This window comes from Monomorium pharaonis, chromosome 4 (assembly GCF_013373865.1).
Source record: "Monomorium pharaonis isolate MP-MQ-018 chromosome 4, ASM1337386v2, whole genome shotgun sequence".
In the NCBI taxonomy this organism is placed as follows: Eukaryota; Metazoa; Arthropoda; class Insecta; order Hymenoptera; family Formicidae; genus Monomorium; species Monomorium pharaonis.
Window position 1 is genome coordinate 3276845 of NC_050470.1, and position 25346 is coordinate 3302190.

Here is a 25346-nt window from a genome sequence, read left to right on the forward strand (position 1 = left end):
ATAGATGATCTGCTGAAATAATTAGAAAAATAGAAACTTATAGTTTATTCATATAGTTTTTTTCTACATAAAATATATTAAAAACAAATATAACTTTATTGAATCCTTGTATATAGTCGCTACATGTTGCGTCTTGCAGAACAGCATAAGGTCTTTGTATAATTAACAAAAAAATGTTTTACATCAAAGTGAAAGGCTTCTAAGAACTCTCATACATAAGCTTGTAAATATTTTATACAAATGAATCGTGTTAAAAAAAAAGAAAAGAAAATGCCTACTATGCCAGTTTTAAGACTCAATTTCTGAGTTATTTATTTCTGATTATATTACAAAATTATTAATTGTTACAAAATATGAAAAATTATAAAAACTATTATATTATCTGATAGAAAACACATTCTAGTTTATATTTTTAGTTAGTTTTATATTCTCAAAGTTTAATTTTTAGTTTTTATTTAAGAAATAGTATCTAAAAACAAAATAATATGCGTCAGTATTAGTGATCTTCCTCTGCTTGTTAAAGAATCGTAATATGATGGCTCATTCAATCTTCTTTTTAAAGTAAACTTTACATCGAAGACTATTATTAAAATTAAACTTGGACATTTCGGAGCTTGCACTTTGCGTGCACGAAATACATAAAATTTGTGCACGAGAGCGGAAGCACTATAGCAACTTTGTACCACAAAAATCCAAATAGATCTTAATGTTATCCGTTCAATGCAGCCGATCGCTCGAGCCACCGTTGCAGATCCTTCGCGTCGTCGGTAATTTCGTCCCGCGAGATCGGCGAGAATCAATCGCCGGAGAACCTGAAAACGTGAATCGACCGACCAACCAGCGAAGTCGAGCACCTTGGATAGAGATCCAAGCCGCAGCGCGGAAGGCGGACAGCTGGAGAGGAACGCTCATATCTTTTGCGAAAGAGGGGGACGCCCTTACATGCGCCGTCGTCGTGCCGTCGTCAGTACGAATCGCACGCGAGCGAAACGCCCCGCCGGCAGTACACGTGCGCTACGACGTGCGGCGTACGACGTCGCGACGGCTGACGACGACGCTTCCGTCCCGTCGTCGCCACAGCTCGTCGCATCGCGAGCGCAGCGATAAATGTGCCGGCGTTGCCGCGGATGACATCCCGGCCGTTCTCCAAAATGACGATCACCTGGATCACCCTGCTGGCCCTCGGCGTCGCCTGTCACGGTGAGTACAACCTGCCGATTTTTCGCCTGCCAATCTCTCGGATTAGTTGCCGTTTTAGGGTCCCTCGAAATGCGCAGCGACACTTTGGTCTTCGAAAAATAACGCGGACATCCGTGCAATTTTATTAAAATTACGTAAAAAAGAATAATTGATTAGAGCACAGCAGGAGAAAGTATATCAAACCACAAAAATGTCGTCTGTTACTGTTAAATTTACGTCATGATTGCATTGCCTCTTGTTTACTTAAAATTTTCTTCCCCTATAACTTCTATTATTTTTTAAAAAATAATTTTTACATTTCAAGTATATATATATATATATATATATATATATATATATATAAATTAAGTATTGTACATGTAAATTTGATTTCCACTTAACTTTTAAAACCCCTAAAGTTTTAATCGCGATCTCGGCAACGAACGCTTGTTATCACCTGAAAGTTACGAGCAGTCATTTGCATTCTAATTGGCGCTCCCGCGGCTATAGCTTCTGATAGCCGATCGAAGCGTCTTAAAATAGAAAGCCAGATGATAGAACGATCGATACTTATTTCTAAACGCGACTGTAAATTGACAACAATGCGACACGAGCTGTCACACGAGCCACTTGGGTATGCAACGGTCGTAGATGCGTAATGACAGAATTTGATCGCCTCGACGAAAAATTACTTACGTAATTGAGCGATTACAGGGATTCGCGATGAAGATTAATGCATTATGTAACGCAGGATGCGCTGTTCTTCGTTCGAGCGCGGAGTCCCTGAAAATCTTTTTCCTTTCCATTCGACGACGACGACGACGACGACAACTGTATTAGAACATTAGCCAGGCGCAGCTACAATAAAAAAATCAAACAAAATAAAAATAAGATATCTACGAAATCACTGTGTTTATAGCTTAACTTTTGTTCAGAGAAAGAAAAGTTTCGTTTCTCACTACTTTTTCAATCATTTTATTACGGTTAAGCTTTAAATAAAAACCCACTGTTAAAACAAAAATTAATTTAAATTATCGATAAGTTAGAATTTAGCTTGAGATAAATTTTTCTTGATTTCTTTATATATTGTGCTTTTAAATTAATTCTATAATTCATTTTTCATTCTTCAAATGATTCGCTCGATTCTTTATTCTCTGTGCAAATTTACACATGTCAAACAGAAAGACACTAATATATCATATGTGACATTTTTCGTTTATTTTACAATGTTTGCAAAAGTTGTTAGATTTTATTATTAAGCGATCTTTGAATTTTGTAGAAAAATGTGTTTCCAAATTGTGTCATACTTTTGTATTAATTTTTAATATGATATTTATGTTTTCTAACATGTCTGTCTTATGTTAAAGTAACACAAAAATTTCGAACTAGTTCGAACAGTTCTTTGATCCTTCGTCCTTTGTGGACCATTTCTGTATGGAACATATAATGTATATTTTTAATATAATTTTTTAACTGTTTACGTTTTAGAACGTTTAGAATTGGACTGTGATTGATCGATATGCTCATGGCCTTACAATTAAAATTTTTATACATATGATGGCCTTTACGTACTCTATGCGTCACGTTTTGAAGGACTTTATCAAACTCCGTGCTCCGGGTGCCGGCTCTTGTTTTGAGCTCGTGCTTTGATTGCGAAAATTTAGTATTAATTAATTGAGAATTACCTTGCATCTAGCGTACATATAAATAGTCGTTAAAATTGACTCAAATATTTTAATTACATTAAAGACAGTTATACTTTACATAAAACTTGAGTTTGGATTAATTTCACCTGATTGCGTTAAAATTTTTTCACTTTTAAATATAAATTATACAATTATCTAATGCAATTATAATTCAGTAATATAATATTTGCGTCAAAAGACAAGTCAGGAAAAAAATTCGATATAAACATTAAATTATATTTCGAATATAATCTAATTATCTTTGTAATTTAAGCAAAGAATATTTTATGATAAGATTTCCTCAGCTTCTCATAGGTGACCTTCTCATGTGATTATATAATTTCAATGTCCGCGCGCGCGCGTGAGATTGCCTTGAACAATTACTTTTTAAATCACTCGCCGCTAATCAGCCATTATCTGCCATTGTTAACACGCGCTAATAAATAACTATAAACAATGCGCGGTAACGTACGTCATGTACACGGAATCAATATGCCGCATCATTTTATTCTACGACTCCAAAAACCTTAACCGCGACAAGGGCCACGTAATAGATTAAATCACGATACAAAGGTTGCATTCGAAATCACTATTACGAGGTCACTCAGACTCATAATTGACAAAACGAAATTGTCTGATTCGCCTCGAACATTAAACTCTCAAAAGCTGATCCGAAAAGCGAATATCGCGCAAAATTCTATTTGTAATCTATCCTGTTGGCCCCTTATACTTATATCTCACTACTTGTTTTTACAAAAGATTTTTACTTGGAGACTAAAGAAGCAACACAAGACGTAAATCGCGAAAGATGCGTTTACAAATTTTTCGTATTTTCTCTTACTTTTCATGTAATTACTCGTTTCCGCAACGCATTCTCGGTAGATCTCAGCAATCGTATAATTATGGAAATTTTTTCTGCAATTTATTGCTGCAGTTTGTTACTTATTATTCAAAATCGTGCATGTTACCTCGATATACCACGATGATATCGTGTTTGGCATTGGATAATCATGCATCTAATAAATCTATACAAGCCGTGTCTTGCAACGCATAATAATTTTATTATTATTAAATCTCTTTACAAAAAAAAAAAAAAATAATGAATTTGATTATTACAATAATACGCACACAATTTTATCTTGTAATATTTAAGATATCACACTGATGTGAAATATAAAATAAAAATAGAAGCCACAGATTTTTACTTTACTTTTTATTATTTTTTGCAATTGACTTAACTAAAAATCCTAGAAAGATTTTATTGAACATCTCGTGTCATCGGGGAAAGCATTTCGATTCGACACATCGCCTTCCTAGCATTGAAGTCTACTTCTACGCGCCGCAAGTAGATCCACCTTGGCAGTGAAACCAGCTCGGGGCGATTCTGTTGCGCGCGTGATCAGTGTTTCGGGATCGCTTTTCTCCTTCTACGCTCGCCACGACCACGGCGATTGCGTTTCATTAACAAGTTCGGCACGTCATCGGAAGACGCACGTGCGACGCGTAGAGGCGGTGCGCCAACGGCCGCATGAAATTTAAAGGGCGATTTAGCAGGAATGCGTCGCGCTCAATACAAAAATTATTTCGTTCTCGCGAGGTATTGTCTTTTAATAGTGGCGCGACCATAATCAATCACTTTTCTGTGTTCTCGTTTACAGTTCACTGATGTAATTTAAAAAAAACGTGCATTTATACACGGAAAGAATTAATTTACTGCAATATCTAAACATTTAATTGGATCAAAAAATAATTTTATATATTGAACCATTAAAATGATTATTTAGGACGCTTGATAATATTGCTGCAAAAAATTTTGACATTCTAGCGACCATTTAAAAAGTTATAATAGGCATTAGAGTTATCTCGACTAAACTTTGACTACTGAATTTTATAATTTGCCTTTGAACTTAGTCTAGTTCGAAACGCGACTTCCCACGCGATTTGGAAATTGTTCCGTCTAAACAGGTCTTAGACCAAGACGCCAATCGATTCACTTTCGTCCCCGCGCGTCGCCGGAATAACAAATCGATGGCAGCCGTGCGGTCTCCGCTCGACATTCAGGCGACGACTATAGGCGAAATTATGCTGGGGTCTTTTCACGCTGCCGAAATCAGAGCAAAACACGGTGCATCACGTGCGCCGTTTTCCGCGCTGCTCATCGCGCGCGATTTCTTCGTCAACGAGCTTATCCGCAATGATTAGTCTACAAGATCGCCGTTGATATATAATAAAAACGGGAAATTCATCTGACAAGATATCTTACTTTGTTACCGAGATAATTTTATTTAACAGGACTAGTATGAATGCTAAAAAAAAGAATCCAGTGATTACAATTAAATCTAGATAACAATTATTAAACTTTGGTGAAATAATTTTAATTAAACGGATATTACCAAAACTGGTAATTATTTTACCAGTAGTTATTATTTAGCAATAATTATTAGTCTTGATTGCGTATTTCAAATAATGCATTGTATACAAAATACAAACAAATTTTCGGCATTCCAAACGGAACAAATGGAACAGTCAAGAACTCCAATTCAAACTCATATCTCATATTTCTAAAAGATATCTTGAGGTATCTTCCATTCTTTCAACAAGGTGTCTTACGCAACATTTTGAGATATCGTTTCAGGTATCTGTAGACATGTCTTGCAAATATCTTTTAGAAATCAAATAGCCATCTTATGTGACAGATATCTTAAAAATATCTCTTAAGATGTCTTTTAAACATTTTGTAGAAATCTTGAAGATATCTTTTTAAGATATTTTCTTTCAAGAGAGATCCTCGATGCTTCCCGGGGTCACAGCACGCCAGTCGCTATTCCAATCGGGATATCCCAGGTGATCCTTATAGGTCGGCCGGTGCATCACGCCACGTCGTACATAAAATACATCCCGCCGCCGGGGGCGGTGAGGAATTCGTACGAATTCCGGCGCGCGCAGTTCTCTTCTTTGCCCTCCCGCCATCACCCCGCCTGCCGGACGGCTCCCATGCATGCAGGCACATCTGCCAACCCTTGCCTGCCCCCTACCACACACGTGTTTGCATTCCAGCGCGATGTTTCACTAAATGCACGCATTGCACCGGGTTTAACCACCCTCCCCGAGGGAGAACCAGTTTCTTTCGGGGCCAGCAGCGCGCTGCGCCGAGACAACGGCATGTTGCGTGTTTTACGAGAAGAAGAAGGAGGAAAAAGGAGCGACACAAGAGAGCCCGCCGTGCCGAAACTCGCGAAAGAATAGGCTGCGATTATCATTCCACGCGATCGGCGCGATTTCTCCCCGTCTCTCCCGATGATATCGTACGCGTATAGTAAAACTTGTACTCACGAAGCGCACGTAATCTCAGAGATGACAAAGATAATAATATATATCTCCCGATGATATCGTACGTGTATAGTAGAAACTGTATTCATGAAGCGTAATCTCAGAGATAGCAAAGATAATAATATATGTAATAAAATTTATTTAATATACCTCAGTGTTTAAGACAACCGTTCTGGAGAGTCAGGAGATTCCAGCTTCGATCCCTAAGATGTTATTTTTCGCAAGAAAAGGAGTAAACGCTTGTTAGCATCATGATTATTAAAATGACAATCAATTCAAACGCGGTATTACTATTCATTTTTTCAATTAAATACATAAATATTTGAATTAGAGTTCGAGTATTTAATTAAAATACGTAAATAATTTTTTTTAAATACATAATAATACAAAAATACACAAATAACTAAAGGAATTTAATAAAGTTGAAAAATTTAGTGACAAGTTAACTACTTCTTTCTCGAGTGTCGGCTCGCATTTTTATGCGAAGTACAGGCAGCGTCGGGAGGCACGCGAAAAATCGAGCCGATTCGGTTCGGCATCGACTAAAGACACACGTGAGGATAGAATTTAAAGTGACTGCGCAGCGGAAACTACAAAAGTGAACACTCCGTCAAGCGGAACAGCGCGCAACGGCGATTCGTACCGCGCGCGCGACGTTTGTGCGGGGAAAAAAAAAATTAGACGTTGCGGGACAGTGTGGTAAATCGTGGTTCGCGCGACTCGCAATCTGCCTGCGATCATCCAGTGGCCAAATGCGAGAGGCTTGTGCAACCTGCGTAACCTGGATGCTCGTCGGGAGTACGCGTAAGTGGTGAGCGTCGAGATTAGCTGAACGTCACGTGTCAGTAGATCAAACCTCATTGAGCCGATCCTCGCCGATCCTTTGCTGTCAGCGATACTAAGTGCGGCGGCGAGCTGCATAATTTACATGAGATACAGTGACACATAAATTATTTTCTTATTCATGCGACTCTAACGCGCTCGAATTGTTAAAATGCCAATTGAATAGCCGGCATTGACGGCGGTTTTTTCAAAGCGCACGGCGTTTCATCCTTAATTCTTCGCGCTTTAATGTACCATACGTCGCGGAGGTGCATTCAAATCGCCGGGACGGAATGGATTACGGTTGCGTCGATGGAGGACGGAGAAGGTAACTTCCTCTTCTCGTGGGCGTTAGGTAATCGTCGATGAAAAAAAGAAAAAAAAGGAAAGAGAAGGTGAAGGGGCACGCGTAAAGTGAAGGAGTAACGCGGAATCGCAGAAGTCCGATATTCCGTAGTGATAATCTCCTCGAAAATGCACCGCGCGCGATTAACATAAGATAACATAGCCGGACTCCTGCGGACGAAGGATGCACATTCCTGCATATCCTTGACACGATCCGCTCGGCTCCCGCGCTCGTCAGGCGGCGTGTGCGTCTCGCCGTTTACGGAATTCTCAGGTTTCAAGGCGTTGACGTCGTCACCGTCGTGCAAATATAAAAAAAAAAACGGACGTGCACATACCTCGACGCGAAGTCAGCCGTGCGTGAGAAGAAAGACGGAGAGGGAGGACAGAGAGAAAGAGAAGCGAGTAGACGTATCGGTTAATTACTATCCTGCCGCAAGTGCCGCCAGGAAATACAGAAACCAGCAAAGTGCCGATAGCAGAATTACACGTGTAAAAAGTGTAATAATAATATTAATATCGCGATATTTAAAAGAATTAATTAGATTACGTCAATTAAGCTCAAGAACAATCAAAATTTTCAGGCAGACTGTGTCAAAGTAGAAAAATAAGAATCACGTTAAATGTAAACTATAAAAAAGGGAAGTGCCATTTCTCATTCAAAGTAAATCTTTTAATTATATTTTTATGTATCAATTATTAAATATAAATGCTTAGTACCGGAAACTGCCGATATGGTTGTCGGATTAAAAATGTAAACTAAAGCTAGAAATGATATTTAAATTGATTTAATTGTCAAATTTAATAACGATACTTTGAAAAACTTATTATCTTTTCTCTCATTTCTTGTTCACACGATTTAATATTCAACTTATTATCATATAAGTTGAAATTAATCATGAAAGCATAATGAATGTAACAAAGAAAATAAACAGCGGTATAGAGAAAACGGAAAGGAGAGAAAAGCTCGTCTTAAGAATTCTACGGAATCTCCATCGGTTATCGATCACAGGATGATTTACGACCGTTAATGTCCGTGATTTAAATTCGCGCATATGTATGTTCGACTGGATAACAAGTGAAGAAGTAGCGTGCAAACGCGACTGGCGAAAATGATCCCGTGAGCGGAAAAGAATCCGACGGCGATAGATCGCCGAGTCTGACCGATGACGGTGCGATCGATTAATATTCGCAGTGAGTCGATTCATCGACAGGAAGCCAGAGGGATGCGATCGCGCGCATTTCCGGGATTGATTACAGAGAAGAGAAACTGAATCGAAAGTCCATCTAGGCACTGCGAGAATTATGAATCGACGAAATCAGAAGGAGGGTATCCTTCAAATGTTGAGAGATTTAACATAAAAGTGTAGATCTCATTTTGCATATAGAAAATTATCTCGATACGCTATAAACAGGATATTTTAAATGTATTACTCATTATTATTTTAGTTTACGCGTATAATCAGCATGGCATAATAACTGAGAATTTCTGTAACAGCCAATTAAATCCTGTTCGAGTCAGAGCGAGAGTGATGACGTCAAAGATTTTTCCACTTCCCCGTAAAAAGTAAACAGCCAATTTATGTAGTTCGGCCGTTCGAAGAATTCAAATAAATCTCCGAATCGAGTGAGATCTCGAGTCTGGACTATGAACGCTTTTCGAAACTTCCAGGAAGTTTGACGAGTAGAATTCCTCAAATAATTTCATTTATAGTTAAACCAGTCGAAGGCCTCCTCAAAAAGGTGCATTTATTTTGATGCATAATCTGTAATGCAATTGGATTTCCAATAACGAGACGTTAAGATGTTGTTAGAAGGGAAAGCTAAAAAAAAATCCCTTTCGACTATCGGTACAAATTTTAGTTTTGTTCCAGTTGTTGTTGCTAACATCATTACACAATCATTACACAAATAATTTTTCAACTTAAGCAATAGACGTTTTTTTTTTTAATGATTTGCCGCAATTATAAAGATACTAACGTAAAATAACGGTATTTCGCACGCGTAACACAGTTTTTTAAATTTAAATTTATATCCTGTAACAATCGCTTATCATAAAAGATCTTGAGTATTACGCCATTTTTTATTATCATAAAGAAATAAACGCGTGTTAGTTACGTCTATGTTAATGCTACTGTGCATCCGTGGTAATGATTAATAATTTTCATAATTATCGCATAGTTAAATAGCCGCATCAAACAATATCAGAAAAGATAATTCACGCATAGATAACTACTTAAGGCACGCGCAATTCTGACTCATATTAACTGACGATTTGCATTCGCCTTAACGATCTTCCGCATGGCACAAGTATTTGAATTGTTAATTTTGGAAGGAATATTGTCTGCAAGAAAATTAACATCTCTTAGGGAGAAATCGAAAGTTACGTTAAAAAAGATTTTTCCTTTGTAGTGAAAAATATATTGTGGAGTAGGTCACTTGCATTTTTAATTATAAAATTATGTATTTATTATGACATTCTCGGATTCTTTTCTTTTTGCCAGATCGATTGATTTTATTTAGCTGATCTTTTTATTTCATTATTTATTACTTATAATAGTCTCGGAATTAAATCCAGCGTTATTAGTCGCGTTCCCTGGAATCTACTCTTTAAAAAAAAAAAAAAAAAAAAAAAATCGGTCGTTCAAAGAGGTCAAACGTGATCAACGTTTCAATCAACATTTAAGTTTAATTTCGTACTGAAACGCGCATATTTCATGTCAAAGAAAGCGTAGGAAAGTTAGCAATAACTCGGCGAGATCACGCTTCCTCGGGCCGAAAATTCCTGATCAGCTCTGCGCAATAGCTAAATCGTGTTCTATAAAGCGAGCGTGAAAGTTGAATGCCACTGAAGAATGCCGAGGCGAGGTGGGAAGCGCGTCTCGATTAAAAAAAAATTAGGAATTAATTTGAATTGGATTCGTGAAGAATGATTGTGTACTTGACGAGCGTAGTAATAACATGAAACCGAAGGTGTAAGGATGCTAAGTTGAAGGACACTGATTAGAAATCATAAATTTATAAGAACCTGAGAGACATGTTAAGCAAAATTTAGTTGATACAATATATGACTAATGAAACAGTATCGTTGTGTTAATTAAAAAGTTTGAATATCTAATTAAAATGTTTTAAGATGGTAAAATTTTGTAACTAACATAACGGTATTATTTTATTAATTACATATCAACCAGAGCTTTGCTCGCTAATGCAAAACATTTTTCCTAGTGTGCTGTATAAATTTTTTTTATCACAAATAAACTCCGTTTCCATCTTGTGTCTTGCATTAAAAAAATTGTGACGTACAATGACGCTTAGAATAATAGTTTTAAAGTATCTCGAGCTACTTGCGAATTTTCATTGCGCCCGCCGACTCCGATCAAGACGTAACATTGCACGGAATTACGACGGTTACGAAATTGGTGCAACGACCGATTGCGACAGAGGAATCCGACGCGGGGGTTTCGATCAGGTCTAATCAGATCGGTACGGCACGTAGCGCTATAAAACCGTGCGCCGACGATCAGTGTGTCAATGTAAAGTGGAAACGACCTTCCAGTGTCAGCGACCAGCGACTCCGCTCTCGTCTTGAGGACAGCGTTGGCTTTTAACCGGACGTTACGCGACACTACCAAGGACCAGAGAACTTCGGGCACTTGTTATTGTGCACGCGCTATCGTACTCGCTATATGTAGAAAGCGTGCATTCGGCCACAGGGACGCTCTTTCTTCTTTATCGTTAGAAGCTCGTTAGTTTCGAGAAGCCCTCCAAAAATCTTAGCAATTTAAATCAATTGAAAGTGTTTGGGAAACAGTTCAAAATATCATCCGTCTCCCTTACTTACAGATTTATTATCTTTACAAATTTACGATTAATTAAGAGTATTAGTAATTGAATTACTAATTGCTGTATTTTATCAGAATTTAACAATGTTAAAAGTTAAAAATTCATTTATTTTATAATAAGAATGCCTTGTAACAAATGCAGGCTGTTGCACATTAATGATAATGCATAAACTATGGGCTGCTAAACAAATTCCACAAACAATCACCAGAATTCCTTATCTAATAACGGAGCTACTTACAAGGTGTATAATACCTAACGCCACATTCGCCTCTCTACTGTGCTCTAAATCGATCTATACTTCACGTTCGCGGCTCGGACCCGGCCACGCCAAACCTCTCTTTGTCATTACAATTGTGATCAATTTAATTCACGTGATATTACACGTAAACACATGTCTACGAGCAGCCGCGCCTGCCTGCGCAATAGACACAGTGCCTGCGTCAGCGATACTTGCACAACGTTGAAGTTTCATCAGTTCCGCAAATAGTCACGCAAATACGGAAATAAAGCCGGCTCTGCTTTCGGAGGCACGTACGAACGATTCCCGAGTCGATCTATCGATCCGACCCTGATTCTATCTGCGCATGGTGACAGACGCGCGACGCAAAACGATTGTCTACGTGACTGCCCGTAGCTTCCTGCCCGACGTGTCCCACATATTTGTTCCTCAACGCGCTGGAGACGTCTTCGCGTTCTCGCGTCGTCGACGCGACGTCAGGTCCGCGCTTTCGATTTTTCACGCAGGAGACCCGGCCTTTGCTCCATTAACACATTTAATGACCAATGATCTTTTTATCCGTCACTTTCACGAGACTAGAAACGCCTACTGTTATCGGGAAAGGCGTCGATGTTTTTTTTTCCTTAGATCCTCGGAATGAATTTTTTTTTCCTTTCAATTCTCGTTCTCTCTTATAAGCTACGTTGATCTTATTAAACTAGATAACATAACGCGAATCTTTACAAATTGCTTCTTATCGCGAATACAAATATCTCGATTGAAGTCACAAATTTAAATTTAGTGCCTTCTTTTTGCTCGTCAATTCAGGTGTTCCCGTTGCCAACGACACTGTTGACACGACTACGATAGTAGAGGATATCGGAAATGCCTCGGAGCCGATGGCCGTCTCCTCCGAAGCGGAGGGTCACTCCATGGACGACATAATGCCGGGGACGAAGCCGTCGCCGATCGCCGTGGTGTTCGTCGACATCCCGGAGCACACGGAAACGGAACTGGGCTCGTCCGTGCTCTTGGCATGCCGGACCGCCAATCCTGTGGCCGAGTGCCAGTGGTCCTGGCAGCCGCTCCCGCCGGTTCACCTCCCGCTTCCGGACGTCGGTGAAAGCCCGTCGGTTTCTACGAGTAAGCGCGACGTTCGCCATTGCGCCTCCCGCGACTATTCCTCCTCCGCGACGCGATTCAATTTCTCACTCATTGTGAAAATCGCAATCATGTAAATCCGAGTTGTAAAAAAGCTGACGGTTTCGCAAGCAACGGTTCATTAAAGCAACGTTACTCCAATTTGCGACATATACAGTTGTATCTCCCTCTTAAAGTTTAAGATTTTTCTAGTTTTGAAACGTAATCCTAAAAACTTCATAGCGGTTAATCGAGCTTATTTTTTAAATTCTTTCATATGAGTATTTCTTTTTCATAGCTTTCTCCTAATCTAACATAGTTACTCTTATAGATGATCAGCCTTATTATCCTTCAATGCCGAATATCGCGGGAATCATAATTCTGTAATCGTGGGCTGAATATTCATCGCCGTGCGCCGTTCGCTCGAACTTCTCGATTTGATTTCAGCCACGGCGATCCCAACGATCGCGACCACGGCAACTCCCACGACTCACCCGCTGCCCGTGCGACAGTTTCCCGCGTTCGGGAACAACAGCAACGATTGCTCCGTGAGATTCTCCAGCACCAAGCACGAGCAGACAGGATACTGGACCTGCGCGGCGAGAGCCTCGACGAGCGATCCTTTCACCAGCACCGAGCCTGCCAAGCTCAGCATCGTCAATGCTAATCACGGTAGGACGTTCACTCGTGTTAATATCATCGATTTCAAAATTTATTTCATACTTTCAGATATCAATAGATAATATTTATTCCTTTCAGAACTTAGACTTTTTTCACTTTCTTTTGGTGTTATATTAATTGGACTTTGAATTCGGAATATTCGTGGAATTTGAGTCGCTCGAAAATTCAAATGAAACCGTCTATCCTTTAAATTAGCCTACGATGTTATCTGTTATTCTACACAGAGAAAAGCTGCTTGAATAGCAGTCCCGTTCTTCGATTACAATTTTAATTACGCGAGCGTGGTTAATAAGCACGTTGTATTTACGCAGTTGCTTTTGCACGACCTCGAATTCTTGGTGATAAAACACACTATTTGTCTTCATCAATTGTGTCGACATAATATTTTTAATTGTTAAGAACTTTGTAACGTAAAATATCATTATACATTATACTTTGCTTTAATTATCCGATTTAAAGTTAGTAGTAAAATTGTCAGCAATGCTTAATTTTTTTCCTCCTCTGTATATATTATATTCAGTTTCGCGATAACAACCCGAATGAGTCATTCAAAAAGTGAAAGACAAGCGAGGAAACACTGTTTCCATATGAATTTGATTCACTTTGATAATTATCGTGAATGAATCATGCAATATGAAGCGTATAAACATTGTACATTTTTTCCCTCAGAAAAAGTCGATTTCGAATTAATTAAATGAAAATGAAAGTGCCGAGCGTACAAGGTTTCATAAAAAAAGGGAATAAGAAAGAAGGCGAGCGAGATAAGTAATGGTTTCTAACGTGTGAGTTTTTATTTCCAATTTCTTTTTTCGCGCGTTGATCTTCCCAATCGACTTTCCCTCCGTTTTCAAGAGCGTCGCATTACGTAAGAGATACATATCGTCGAGGTGCAACTAGTGCATTCGGACGTTTCAGGCATTCTCATCACGTTCGCGAAGTACGAGAATGTCGTTGAAGTGCCGGCGGGATCCTCGGCGCAGATAATGTGCCAGACGAAGTCGCCGGTGCGCGAATGCCAGTGGTCCTGGCGGCAGCTGAACCAGTCGCAACCCTGGAACCTCGACGTGAAATCGTTTCCAGCCTTTGGTAATGACAGCACGGAATGCAGTATCAAGTTCAAGAACGTTCTGCCGGAGCAGGAAGGCTACTGGACCTGCGGTGCGCGAGTAGACCCGAATTCCTCGTTCACCCAGGCGACCCCCGTTCGTTTTCTCATATCAGAAGGTATCTGTCTTGTACATTTCCCCGTGTATTTTTTTTTTTTTTTTTGTACAGTTTACATTAATTGTTTGATTCCACTTTTTTAAAAAATTGCATAAATTCAATAATTGATGATGCAGCTCGAGAAAAAATTGTATTTTTATATTTTATAATTAATATTTTAATATTTAATAACGTATATATTTTAACGATTATTCTAAAGCTAGGTGTTCTCTTATATTTTGAAAAGTTAAACATGACGTCTTCGAGTAATGCAATATTAAGAGTCATCCCTCAGTGATGTCTCCGGCATGTATTTAAGATGAATCACCCATGATGATCATTTCGTAATAATTGTTGAGCATTGAAAAAAAAAAAATATTTCAATGCCACGTTTACCTTGCGTAACAGTGACACCGAGCGATCTCGCGCGAGCGGTTCCCCGATTTAAAAAAAACCCTCGAAGAGCTTTCGTTTCCCTTTTATAGTCGAGTTCGTGCAGTTGTCGCGCGGCGTGCAGGTTGCGGCCGGCGAATCGGTCTTCCTACGGTGCCTGGCGAACAAGCCGGTGGTACAGTGCGAGTGGTCGTGGAGGGCGTCGAACTCGAGCAAGGAACCGCTGCTGGTGAAGAAGTTCAGCCCAAACAAGGACGCCGAACACGACTGTTCCATGCGGTTCAAGAACATACTGTACGAGGAGGAGGGTCTGTGGACCTGCGGGGTGCGCTTGACGCCCGACGGTATCCTGCACACGGCGCCCGCGGCGACTGTCAGCCTCCTGCCTACAGGTACGCGACGTTAATTAAGAAATAAATATTGTCCAAACCCTACAGTCACGCGGTTGTTATTGAGCGTACGATCGCCGTGCAATTACGCGAGCGCCGCGCGAAAGAATACTCATGCAATTACGGTAATGTGTCGCGCAATTACGAACGGATCGACGTCTTGGCGTACGGTGGTGTGAAAATTGATTGCTCGCACGGAGGAAAGCACTAGAACGGTTTAAAAAAATTATATACTTTTAATAATAAGTTTATGCAATTATTAGACGCCAACATCCGCCTCGATCGAAAAATAGCGAAGAAGCGAAGAAGAAAAATTCTTCTTCGCTTAATTGTGTTAATCATTAAAACGGCGTTAAGAAATTTTGAGGTGTCGTTCGATAACAACGCCTGTCTCAAATACGTGCACTCGTACATTGCCTTTCTACATAATCGCAGATTAAAATGTAGAGACTTATATAGAATCTTAAGTTTTAATCACAATCTAATTACGATTAATGGGAAATAAGAAGCATATAAGAATTTAATACTTTTTAAGTCATCGATGTTGGAATTCAATGTAATTCGATTTCGTATAATTTGACTGCACTTTCTCTCCGTACATTTCACTTTTCTCTCGCATTTCGTGCTTAATTTATGTAGCACTTTATAGTGGACGAGAACTAATAGGAATGCAATCGCAAATTGCAGTCGTATAGAGCAATGGCTAATTAAATTCGATTCCATTTAATCTTCTTCCCGGAAGAGCGCTTTCTTGATCAAAAGTGAAAAATTATTAAGAATCAAAATTGAAAATTTTACGAAATACGTAAGTATATAATATTACCTGATATCTCCGATTAAAACTTTATTTGTTATCATAATATGATTAATTTCAAAGGAAAAGCTGATATTTCTAAACTCCTGTCTGATTCCAAACTTTTTTCAGCTTTAATATTGTTTAAAATTGAATGTAATAATTTTTAAAAATTATATAACACAGAGTCATTAAGAATATTTTAAAACTGCACGGAACGAATAATTTTACTAAAATATCTAAAAATTTAGTTAGATAGAGATCTGAAATTAATTTTGTTGGGCCATCAAAATAATAATGACGGATGTTGCAAAAAGTTTTGACATTCTAGTAATTAGTTTGAACGTCCAACATAATTGTTTTAAGATTTAACAAAATTCTTTTCAGATCTGTGCTAAACTTTAGCAAAACCGTTCTTTCGTATGTATCGCAGTTTCTACATATTTTCATCGAAGTAGAATCCTCACGAAGTTATCGAAACATTTCCGCGTCTAATTGCGAATTTTTCTCAACGCGACGGCTGATTCCAGCTAAGGTGAGCTTCGTCGAAGTGCCGACCGATACGGCGGTGCCGGTAGGCACGGAGGCCACGCTAAAGTGCATCACCAGCAGCCGCGTGGAAAAATGCGTGTGGATCTGGAAGCCGCTGCACGGCAGCGATTCGGAGGTCGTCCTGAATGAATTCCCGAGCAAAGGTGATCTTGGTCGCGACTGCTCGCTCACCCTTCCTCACGTATACGCGGAGAAGCAGGGTCACTGGAGTTGTCAGGTTTCCATCGCGTCGCTCAATACCGTTCTGACGTCACCGTCCGCGAAACTCACCATCTACGAGCAAGGTAAAGCAGAAGACTTCTTAATAATCACTTTATTTTTTTATATACGCGGAAATTTTTGCTGAAATATCTAAAAACTTAGATAGATTCAAATGTGAAAATAATTTTGTTTGATTATTAATTAAAATGTAGCATGCAATAATTATGAAGCATAATGAGAAATGTTGCAAAATGTTTTGGTATTCTAGCAATCAGTTTCAGCGTTTAACATAATTATTTTAAAGATCCAATAAAACTTTAGAATCTGTATTTAGCTAAATTTTTAGAAACTTAGTAAAACATTTTTTGTACAATATATTAAATATTATAAGATTTTTAAGACCTATAAATATTATAAGACATATCATTCATTTCTAGTTAAAGGATTTTAGTTCTAAAGTAAGCAGTGCTGTTAATACATGCTCTGGTAAACAACATGGACTATCCTAAATCTATGTTGTTTACGAGATCCACATCCTAAGTCTATGATAAACAATAAGCTAAATTGAGTGAGTTAAATTTAACGAATTTCTTGAGACCTGCTTAATTCTATTGTAGTAGATAACTGTGTGTGTGTGAGGGAGAGAGACACAAAAGTGACTTAAAAATAAACCCAAATAGGACTTGACATTGCGAATTTAACAGGGTAATCTTCTCTCCTCTTGAGTCTTTTGATTTTTATTTCGATTCTAATGTGCCACCAATATCTCTTTCCAGATGAAGTGAAGTTCTCGGAGCTGTCGCAGGATATCCAAATCTCCTCCGGAGGCAGCGTTCTGCTGCGCTGCGTGACATCCTCGGTGGTGGAGCAGTGCCGGTGGTCGCTCACCCCAGTCAACTCCAACACCACCGTGGTGGTGAAGCAGTTCCCGGCGGCCGGAAACGAGGCCCGCGACTGCAGCGTCCGCCTGAGCCACGCACTCTCCGAGCAGGAGGGCCTGTGGACCTGCGGCGCTAAGAAACACGGACGGCAGAATTACACGGATGCGCCGCCCGCGAAGCTGAGCCTCCTCGAGCCAGGTATCATCGAGACCTAAGACAGTCGGTCTAGTGCCGCTTCTCCACCGCTACGGTGAAGGGTGGAAGCACCATTAATCGATCGTCGCGCGATTCTCGGCCTGGGCTTAATTATGCGCCGTAAATCGCTATTGAATACCGTAAATTGCAAACGATCTAAATGCCTGGGAGGGCACAGAGGACTCGAGACTAGTGACTTATGTGTCACTACGACCAAGCGTGTCTTTTCTTTCTTGTCTGACTACGGGCCCTTCTAGATTGCGAGTCTTTCTTCTTTGAAGCGAACGCCAACTCTTTGTCCCATCTTTAGTATTTAGATCCTCCTTTTTAATTTACAGTATTCAATTATCGTAATAAATGTTGTCGCATTCCACGCATCTTTAGTATCTAGATCCTCCTTTTTAATTTACAGTCGATTATTGTAGTACATGTAATGACATTCCACACGTCGATGAATGGAGATCTTGACCTATTAACAGTCAAAATGAGATTTTGATTTCTTGCGATTACTTTCATGTCCAACAGAAAGACGGACTGAATCGATGACACGCTACACGAGTGCGTAAAAAGTTCATAAAGTCCATCACCGAAGACGGCTTTATCATTGAATTTGTATTGTGCCCAAGAGGTCGCATTAGACGACAATAAATTTTCCCGGAGTGCCTCGCGTGATGAGAAGGATCTCGCGTGCAAGAAGCACACGTAAGGACCACGCATATGCGGCCGTCACGTGTAAAAGGACCTCTCGCGTGTGGAAGAACTTTGTTCCTTCGATTGCACCAGTCAGACGTTTTATTTCATGAAACTCAAATTGACAGGCAACCATGTCACGTAATGGGAAATGTTTCACGACAACATAATAATTTCACAGATATTAAAGCGACGTGAAATTTTCGTTAATCTCTTCAAGTTGTTATCCTTGCTATGTCTCTTTTTTTTTCACGTCGAATCTTTAATTCTTGCGTCTTCTGTCGAGTTTCATGAAATATACGTCCAAAGCCTGGCTAGAGTCGCGTCTCCGCAATTCGAGCGATTAATAAACAAAATCGTAGGACACATGTATTATATACGTTTCAGGATCCGTGGCCTCGTCGCGGCAACTGTCGCAACCGACCGCGATCGCGAGTGCATCGGGGCGAGTTGAACGGTGAACATTTCCGCGCCGCGGCATATGCGTGTACATAAGTGTAGGCCATAGATCCTGACGCACGTCTTTGCAATCTGCGGTAGACGAGGCTTCTTCGGCACGAGCATCATTTGGACAGCCTCATGTTGTAGCGAGCTAATAATCGGAAAACGAAATTGTTGAACGAAATTAGTAAGTTGTCAAGAAATTAGTACATCTTCCCTGGTGAAATTTTTTCTCAGAATTTTTTGATAATTAAAACACTTTTCAGAAATACTTAAAAAAAAATCTATGTCTTTCCAAATTTTACATGTATGTAAATTCTGAAACATTCTAAGTATTTTGCATAAGAAATGTGAGAACATTTTTGAAAGTTACATAGAAATTTTGAAAAATTCTGAGAAAACTTTTATAAAATTTTTCAGAATTTTTATATAAATTTTAGAATTTCACAGAACCTAAATAATCTATATAATTTTATAACTCTAGAAAATTTATCAGATTTTTAAATATAAATCTTAGAATATTTTTGAATTTACATGTATAAAATATTCTGAGAAAAGATATAGATTTTTTTCAATACTTCTGAAAAATGTTTACATAAAAATTCTGGGAAAAATTCTTATCAAAATTTTCATCTCAAGAAATTGATTTTCTTACAAATAATTCTATTATAATTTTCATCTTTGACAATGACGTCAGATTTTACATAAAATTTCGCATGTAATTTAAAATTACAAGGAATGTAATTTTAGTTTGAATAAGCATTCTGTCCGTTTACTTTTTAAATAATTCGATGTCTCTCGTCGGAGAAATGTCAGTCTCAATATTTGCAAAGTTGGTACACAACGATAACTCAGCCCTCGTTACGGCTACCCAGTCATTCAATCGAAAGATAAACTCATCGTCTGATTTCTGTGTGTATCCTCCAAGTGGCGAGGATTCATGCTCGACAACGGCACTGCGAGGAATTTACGACTACAGTGCAATCCGATCGATCGTGGATCCTCGAATGTCCTGAGGACAGTTGTGGGTAGAAGGTGACGGATTTGCATGTTGATGAAGCTTCACGTCATTAGATTAGATGTGCAAGCGCAAATGTCTGTGAGTGCTGCTGGACACCGTCCGGCTCGTCCGACCGTCCACGTGTGTGCTAGAGAAATAATTCGATTTTATTGTATATCCATAACAGACATCACATGTTGCGGCCGTTTCGTTGTTTAAGCTCTGTCGCCTGCTTTGGCGTGCGGCGATCGTTGGAAGGATAGCCGAATCCTTTATGACGTCTAACAATAAGATATAGCAATTTTCGCGTTCTGTCTCGGACAGTATTATATCTCATTAAGTGGAGTATACATAACAGCGTGATAAAGTTTAGAAGCATTAATTTCGACGTGTATAATAAATTATTAATTAATTTAGCCAGAATGAGAAAAGAATTGATATTTAAATTCTGAAGAAAAAAAAATTTATATTTAAATCCTTTTAGATTGTTCGTATTTCTTGACTCTAGGACTACACACGTAAAAATCTCGAAAAGTGCTAATTTTCGAGTATTCGAGATTTTTTCTAAAAATCCTTGCATTCGATGAGAAAAATTGCATTTTGATTTTAAGAGATTTCAATAGAAAATAAATCAGAACACAACTATATCATAATTCAGAAAGCCAATTTAATTATTTAATAGTATTCATATATACAAAAAATATATGTATAATCCTAGAAAAAGTAAATTGCGTTAAACTCTGTTGGACAGAACGTGAAAAACAAACGTACTTTTTTATTACGTTCATAGAGACAATTCAAGTACATTTTCTTTATTTCATGCACATAAAAATCACGAAATTATCTTTCAAATGCGTCATGACTCTTTGTTTTATCATGACGTGCGGTAACCATTTTTTATTTAATTACGTTGTCGTGCATCTGCATTTACTAGTGTTAGATCGTTTTGCATTATCAAAAAACGGTAGTGCCCATTACCGTTCATCAGTCACGATTGTCCGATAAACTGTGAGATTTATCGGTTCGTTGTGCGCCGTCTAGTAAACCACAAATTAACAATCCTGTCAGCTTTTCTTGTTACCCTCAGTGATTTAGGAGGCTTTACACATGAGTCGTAATTAATTGCGATTCTTTCCACGGTAATTTATCCATGCCATTCATCCACGCCATTATTTCGCAGTGCATATCGCCAAATTAGCTTTCTCACGCCTAATTATATGGCTGTGTGTTAAAGAGCATTTCAATTAAAAAATTAAGCACATACAGATTTACTTTCGGATAAAATTGGAATTTACTTTCACGTCGTAACGCAATTTTTTCAATCAGTAATAATAAATCGTAACACAATAACATAATAAATCATAACAATGTAATAGAAGAAAAAATTTATAATAATAATATAATATGAAACAAAGAGAATTAAATAAATTATATTATTGCAGTGATTAATGTAATAGATATAATAAAAGAAATGTTGAAATAGTCGTTTTGAAAATTTAAAATAGTCATTAAAAGATAAGTTGAAAATGAAAAGCTTATCAAGTTTCTTATTTTGCGTTCATTCTCGATCGATACATTGAATTATACTTTTTATTATAAATATTCATTATTAGCAATGCCATTTATATTTTCCTATTTATATTCTTAACGGCGAGACTGCGCTCAAATGAGATTTTGCATTTAGTTAATAAACACTGCAGCTAAATGAAGCGCGTAATCGATAATCTACGCAATCGTTTGGAGAAAAGAAAATACACATAGTGCCCTACGTCATGTCTACAAATTTACATATAGAATAATTTAAAAAATCTGATAACTAATTTTCCGTCTAAATTTTAAATTTAATAATTTCTTTTTCTGGATTTTAATTATATTTTTACAATAATAAATTTACAACAGAATAGCGATTGCTTTCTTATTTTATCTAGTTTACTTATATTACTTTCTTATTTTATTTTCCAATAATTGAAGACACAAAGATTTAAAATGCTCCACATGCTCTTTTCGAAATGCATATATTTTGTATATATAAAATAGTAAGATCGGTAAATAAGTTACAATTTAATAAAAAGTTATCTAAACGAGTATTAAATGACAAATCTACACAAGCATCTCTGATATCACTGGCTGCATTTCCCTACATTTCATATTATTTATTATAGAAAGTCATCATCTTTCAAGTTCGCGGTTCTATTTTTCATCCCGCTTATTGCTTTATTCGTGGTCGATTTTCATATACATCCGTTATACGTACGATCCATAATTATTACTTATGACTAGCCGCTAGTGCATTTAGTACTAAGTAGGCAATTTTTAGCGTTTTTAGCGTTCAGAAAATTCATGTTCGCGAGTAACGTTCACTCAGCTGATTGATTGTGCAAAGGCGTCACGGTGCATGTTTTAAGTTTAGAGTACCTTAGCTAATTATAAACTTCTTACTGAATCGCAAACTTTAATTTACTTTGTGGAGTTTTAAACACATTCAATTTGAAGTCTTGATCTAAAACTGGCGTAATTAGATCAAGGCAATTTAATTATCAGATCGGTAGCGAATATACCGATATTATATTTTACACGTTGGCGCTTTATTAAATTAAGATGACGAAATATGCACGCGATCAAATCAGAATAGCGATTCACTCGTTGAACGTATGAATCTTCATGTGCCATTAAGTATCGTTAAGCACCGCGAGGTATTCGCGCGTTATCGTGCGCGTTTTGAGTCTCTGAGTTGCTGTAAACTGTTTTTTCTTTTTCGTCTAAATAAATAGTAATGTGAAAACGTCATAATGATCTTCTCATTTCCATCATCCCGGTTACTAACTAACGTTACAGCTGAAACCGGAGGAGCCCTCTCCGAGTCTGAGGCAATCTGCCACAATTTTAAGCTGATGCACAATGCAAATAGCAATAATTAATCAAAGATATCAATGGAAAAATATTACAAACGCTAATTTGGAAACACATGTTTGCAAGAAGTTTATGAAGGAATTATACAAAGTGAAAACTTTCAAACATTATAGTAAGCTAAATATCTCGAAAAATGTGGAAGATTTGGAAAAACGTTTCAGAGAGAAAAAAATTATGTTATTTGCAATATGTTACATATTTTTTGAAAAGCAATGTATTTTCTATATACCAAACTGATTTATTTCGTTATTCTATGCACAAAAGTATCAAGAAATAATTCAATTAAAATACCTAAAAATGTCTGGCAAGTGTATGGCGTTTGAAATATTTTTCTACTGAGACTTCTCTAGTTTCATTAATGCACGCGAAATCAGCGCTGCACAATCTAACGATTCAAGCATTTATCAAGCCACAAAAGCCATCGATGCACAAACAAGTGGTGGTTGGTCAAGGTGATTCATTCGTTTGGATAATCTGTACCGCAGTTTTTGGTGAGTGGGATGAAAAATTTAAAAAGAGCTTTCCTAATGGTCTCAAGAGAAATCCATGTTAAAAATGCAAATTTGCAGTTTTAACAAAAATGAAGAAATAATGCAATTAGAAGACATTAATCAATATGTTTTAAAAAACTTAGAAATCTTCAAAAAAAATCATTATGTTTTAAAAAACTTAGAAGTCATCATTAGACTTAGAAGTCTATAAATTTATTTAGCGAAAACGTATCAATCATAAGTTAAATATTTTCAATGTTAAATATATTCGAAATTGCTTGTTAACATAGTGATAAGCAAGATAATATTTTATATTTAACAATGCATATATATATTTTTGATAAATATTTTTAGTGAATCGTGGATTTCAATAGATTCTCTTGAGGCTATCAGGATTAAAAGAAAATCCATTTCAAGAGATATCGATCACTTTTAGAGCCTGTCACTATCGCAGTTTGGGCTGCGCCTTACAAAATGGTCACTCTTGCGTGTAGAGCCGGGGCTATGTCAACGAAGGCCAAATGCCACTGGATCCACGGGCCAAAAGTTCACGTATATCAGAACTCTAGCAGGCAACTTTCAAAAAAAGCGAGGTAATACTTTTCGCTATTTATTATCCTTTTCATTGTGTATCTGCGTAACACACTTCTCTCATATCGCGATGCAGGCACAGCGTGCAAATGGATTATACCACCGGCATATGCAAGCTGATCTTCAAACCGGATCATTCCGATCTAGGACAGTGGACTTGCAGATTTACCGTCCACAGTGACAACACCGACATCGAAATAGGAAGCGCGACACTCGTTCTGCTGAACACTTTAGCAGGTCTTTGTTAGCATCTTAATATATCTTGCACATTCTTTTCGCAGCCTAAAAGATAATTTTACACGTCTTGTATTACAGATGATAAAATAGGATGGATCGTGGGAACCTTGACGGCCGTGGTCCTATTCCTGATGATAATAGTCGTGGTGCTAGTGGTGTGTAAGGCGCGAATTTTTATCTGTAAGACACCCGAGGTCTTGGAAACTTTACCTGCCAGCAAAAGGAAGCAGACTGCACGATCATGCGGCGAAAAGTATACCGAGAATCAGGGGAAAGTCAATTTTCAATTCGTTGAAGACAGCAGTCACGCATCGAGTCTCGAGAGCGTTCTACCTAACAGAAGTCCGTGTGTGAAGAAGACTCAAAAAATACCGTCCAAAAAATATGAAAATGTTGGATTATAACAAAGTAGTTATCAACGTCTTGATTAGAGAAACAAAAGGACATTTTATAAAAATTGTACACACACGTCGATATTTTTTATGTGTATACAACCTCCTTAACAATCGTAATAAATTTATATAAATATAATTGTACAATATATATAATTAGCACAATACGATTATGTATTCCCACAATTTATACTGCATAATTAGCATATAATTTATAATTAACATATAAGCCAATAATTATATGAAAACAGTAAAAGAAATGAAGCCAAAAGACTATTTGCCCCGAAAGCAGATGTACATGCTTCTTCTTTCAAAAAAGTTATAATGCATATAATGTAAAGGTCATATACTCCCATTTGATTGTTGAAAATTAATACGATTTTATAATCTGATTTGAAAATGTTGCCAATTAATATTCTGTATCAAAAAGTTTTACAATTTAAGAAAACATTAAAATCCTTGCATTTTTTAAATAAACAAAATGGCTAAAGCTTTTGTAATAATAAAAATATAAAGAAAAATTAAATGTTTATGAAATATTAAAATAAAATGGAATATTACGTAATAAAATATGAGTAGTAATGTTCGATTTAAACATGAAAGAAATAATGATTTTAAACTCATTTTGTTGAAATACGCGTGATAATTTTTATAAATATTTAACAAGAAAATAAAAATGCATATTTATTTTAAAGTGGCATTTTTGCTTCATCATATAGAACTGATCAAATATTTATTTTCATTG

The 25346-nt window shown here is 37.6% G+C and overlaps 1 protein-coding gene across 1 annotated transcript in view; it reads left to right on the top strand.

Moving 5' to 3' along the window:
* Window positions 1–25343, top strand: part of LOC105831990 — a 34917-nt gene extending 9574 nt beyond the window's left edge. The window contains exons 2-11 of the mRNA XM_012672547.3: window positions 727–1200; window positions 12250–12564; window positions 13009–13233; window positions 14158–14466; window positions 14931–15230; window positions 16551–16856; window positions 17550–17852; window positions 23818–23974; window positions 24049–24209; window positions 24288–25343. Of these exons, the coding sequence (XP_012528001.1) occupies window positions 1128–1200; window positions 12250–12564; window positions 13009–13233; window positions 14158–14466; window positions 14931–15230; window positions 16551–16856; window positions 17550–17852; window positions 23818–23974; window positions 24049–24209; window positions 24288–24613 (2475 nt within the window). The 5' untranslated portion in view covers window positions 727–1127 and the 3' untranslated portion in view covers window positions 24614–25343. The remainder of the gene's footprint in view (window positions 1–726; window positions 1201–12249; window positions 12565–13008; window positions 13234–14157; window positions 14467–14930; window positions 15231–16550; window positions 16857–17549; window positions 17853–23817; window positions 23975–24048; window positions 24210–24287) is intronic.
* Window positions 25344–25346: the final 3 nt, after the last annotated feature.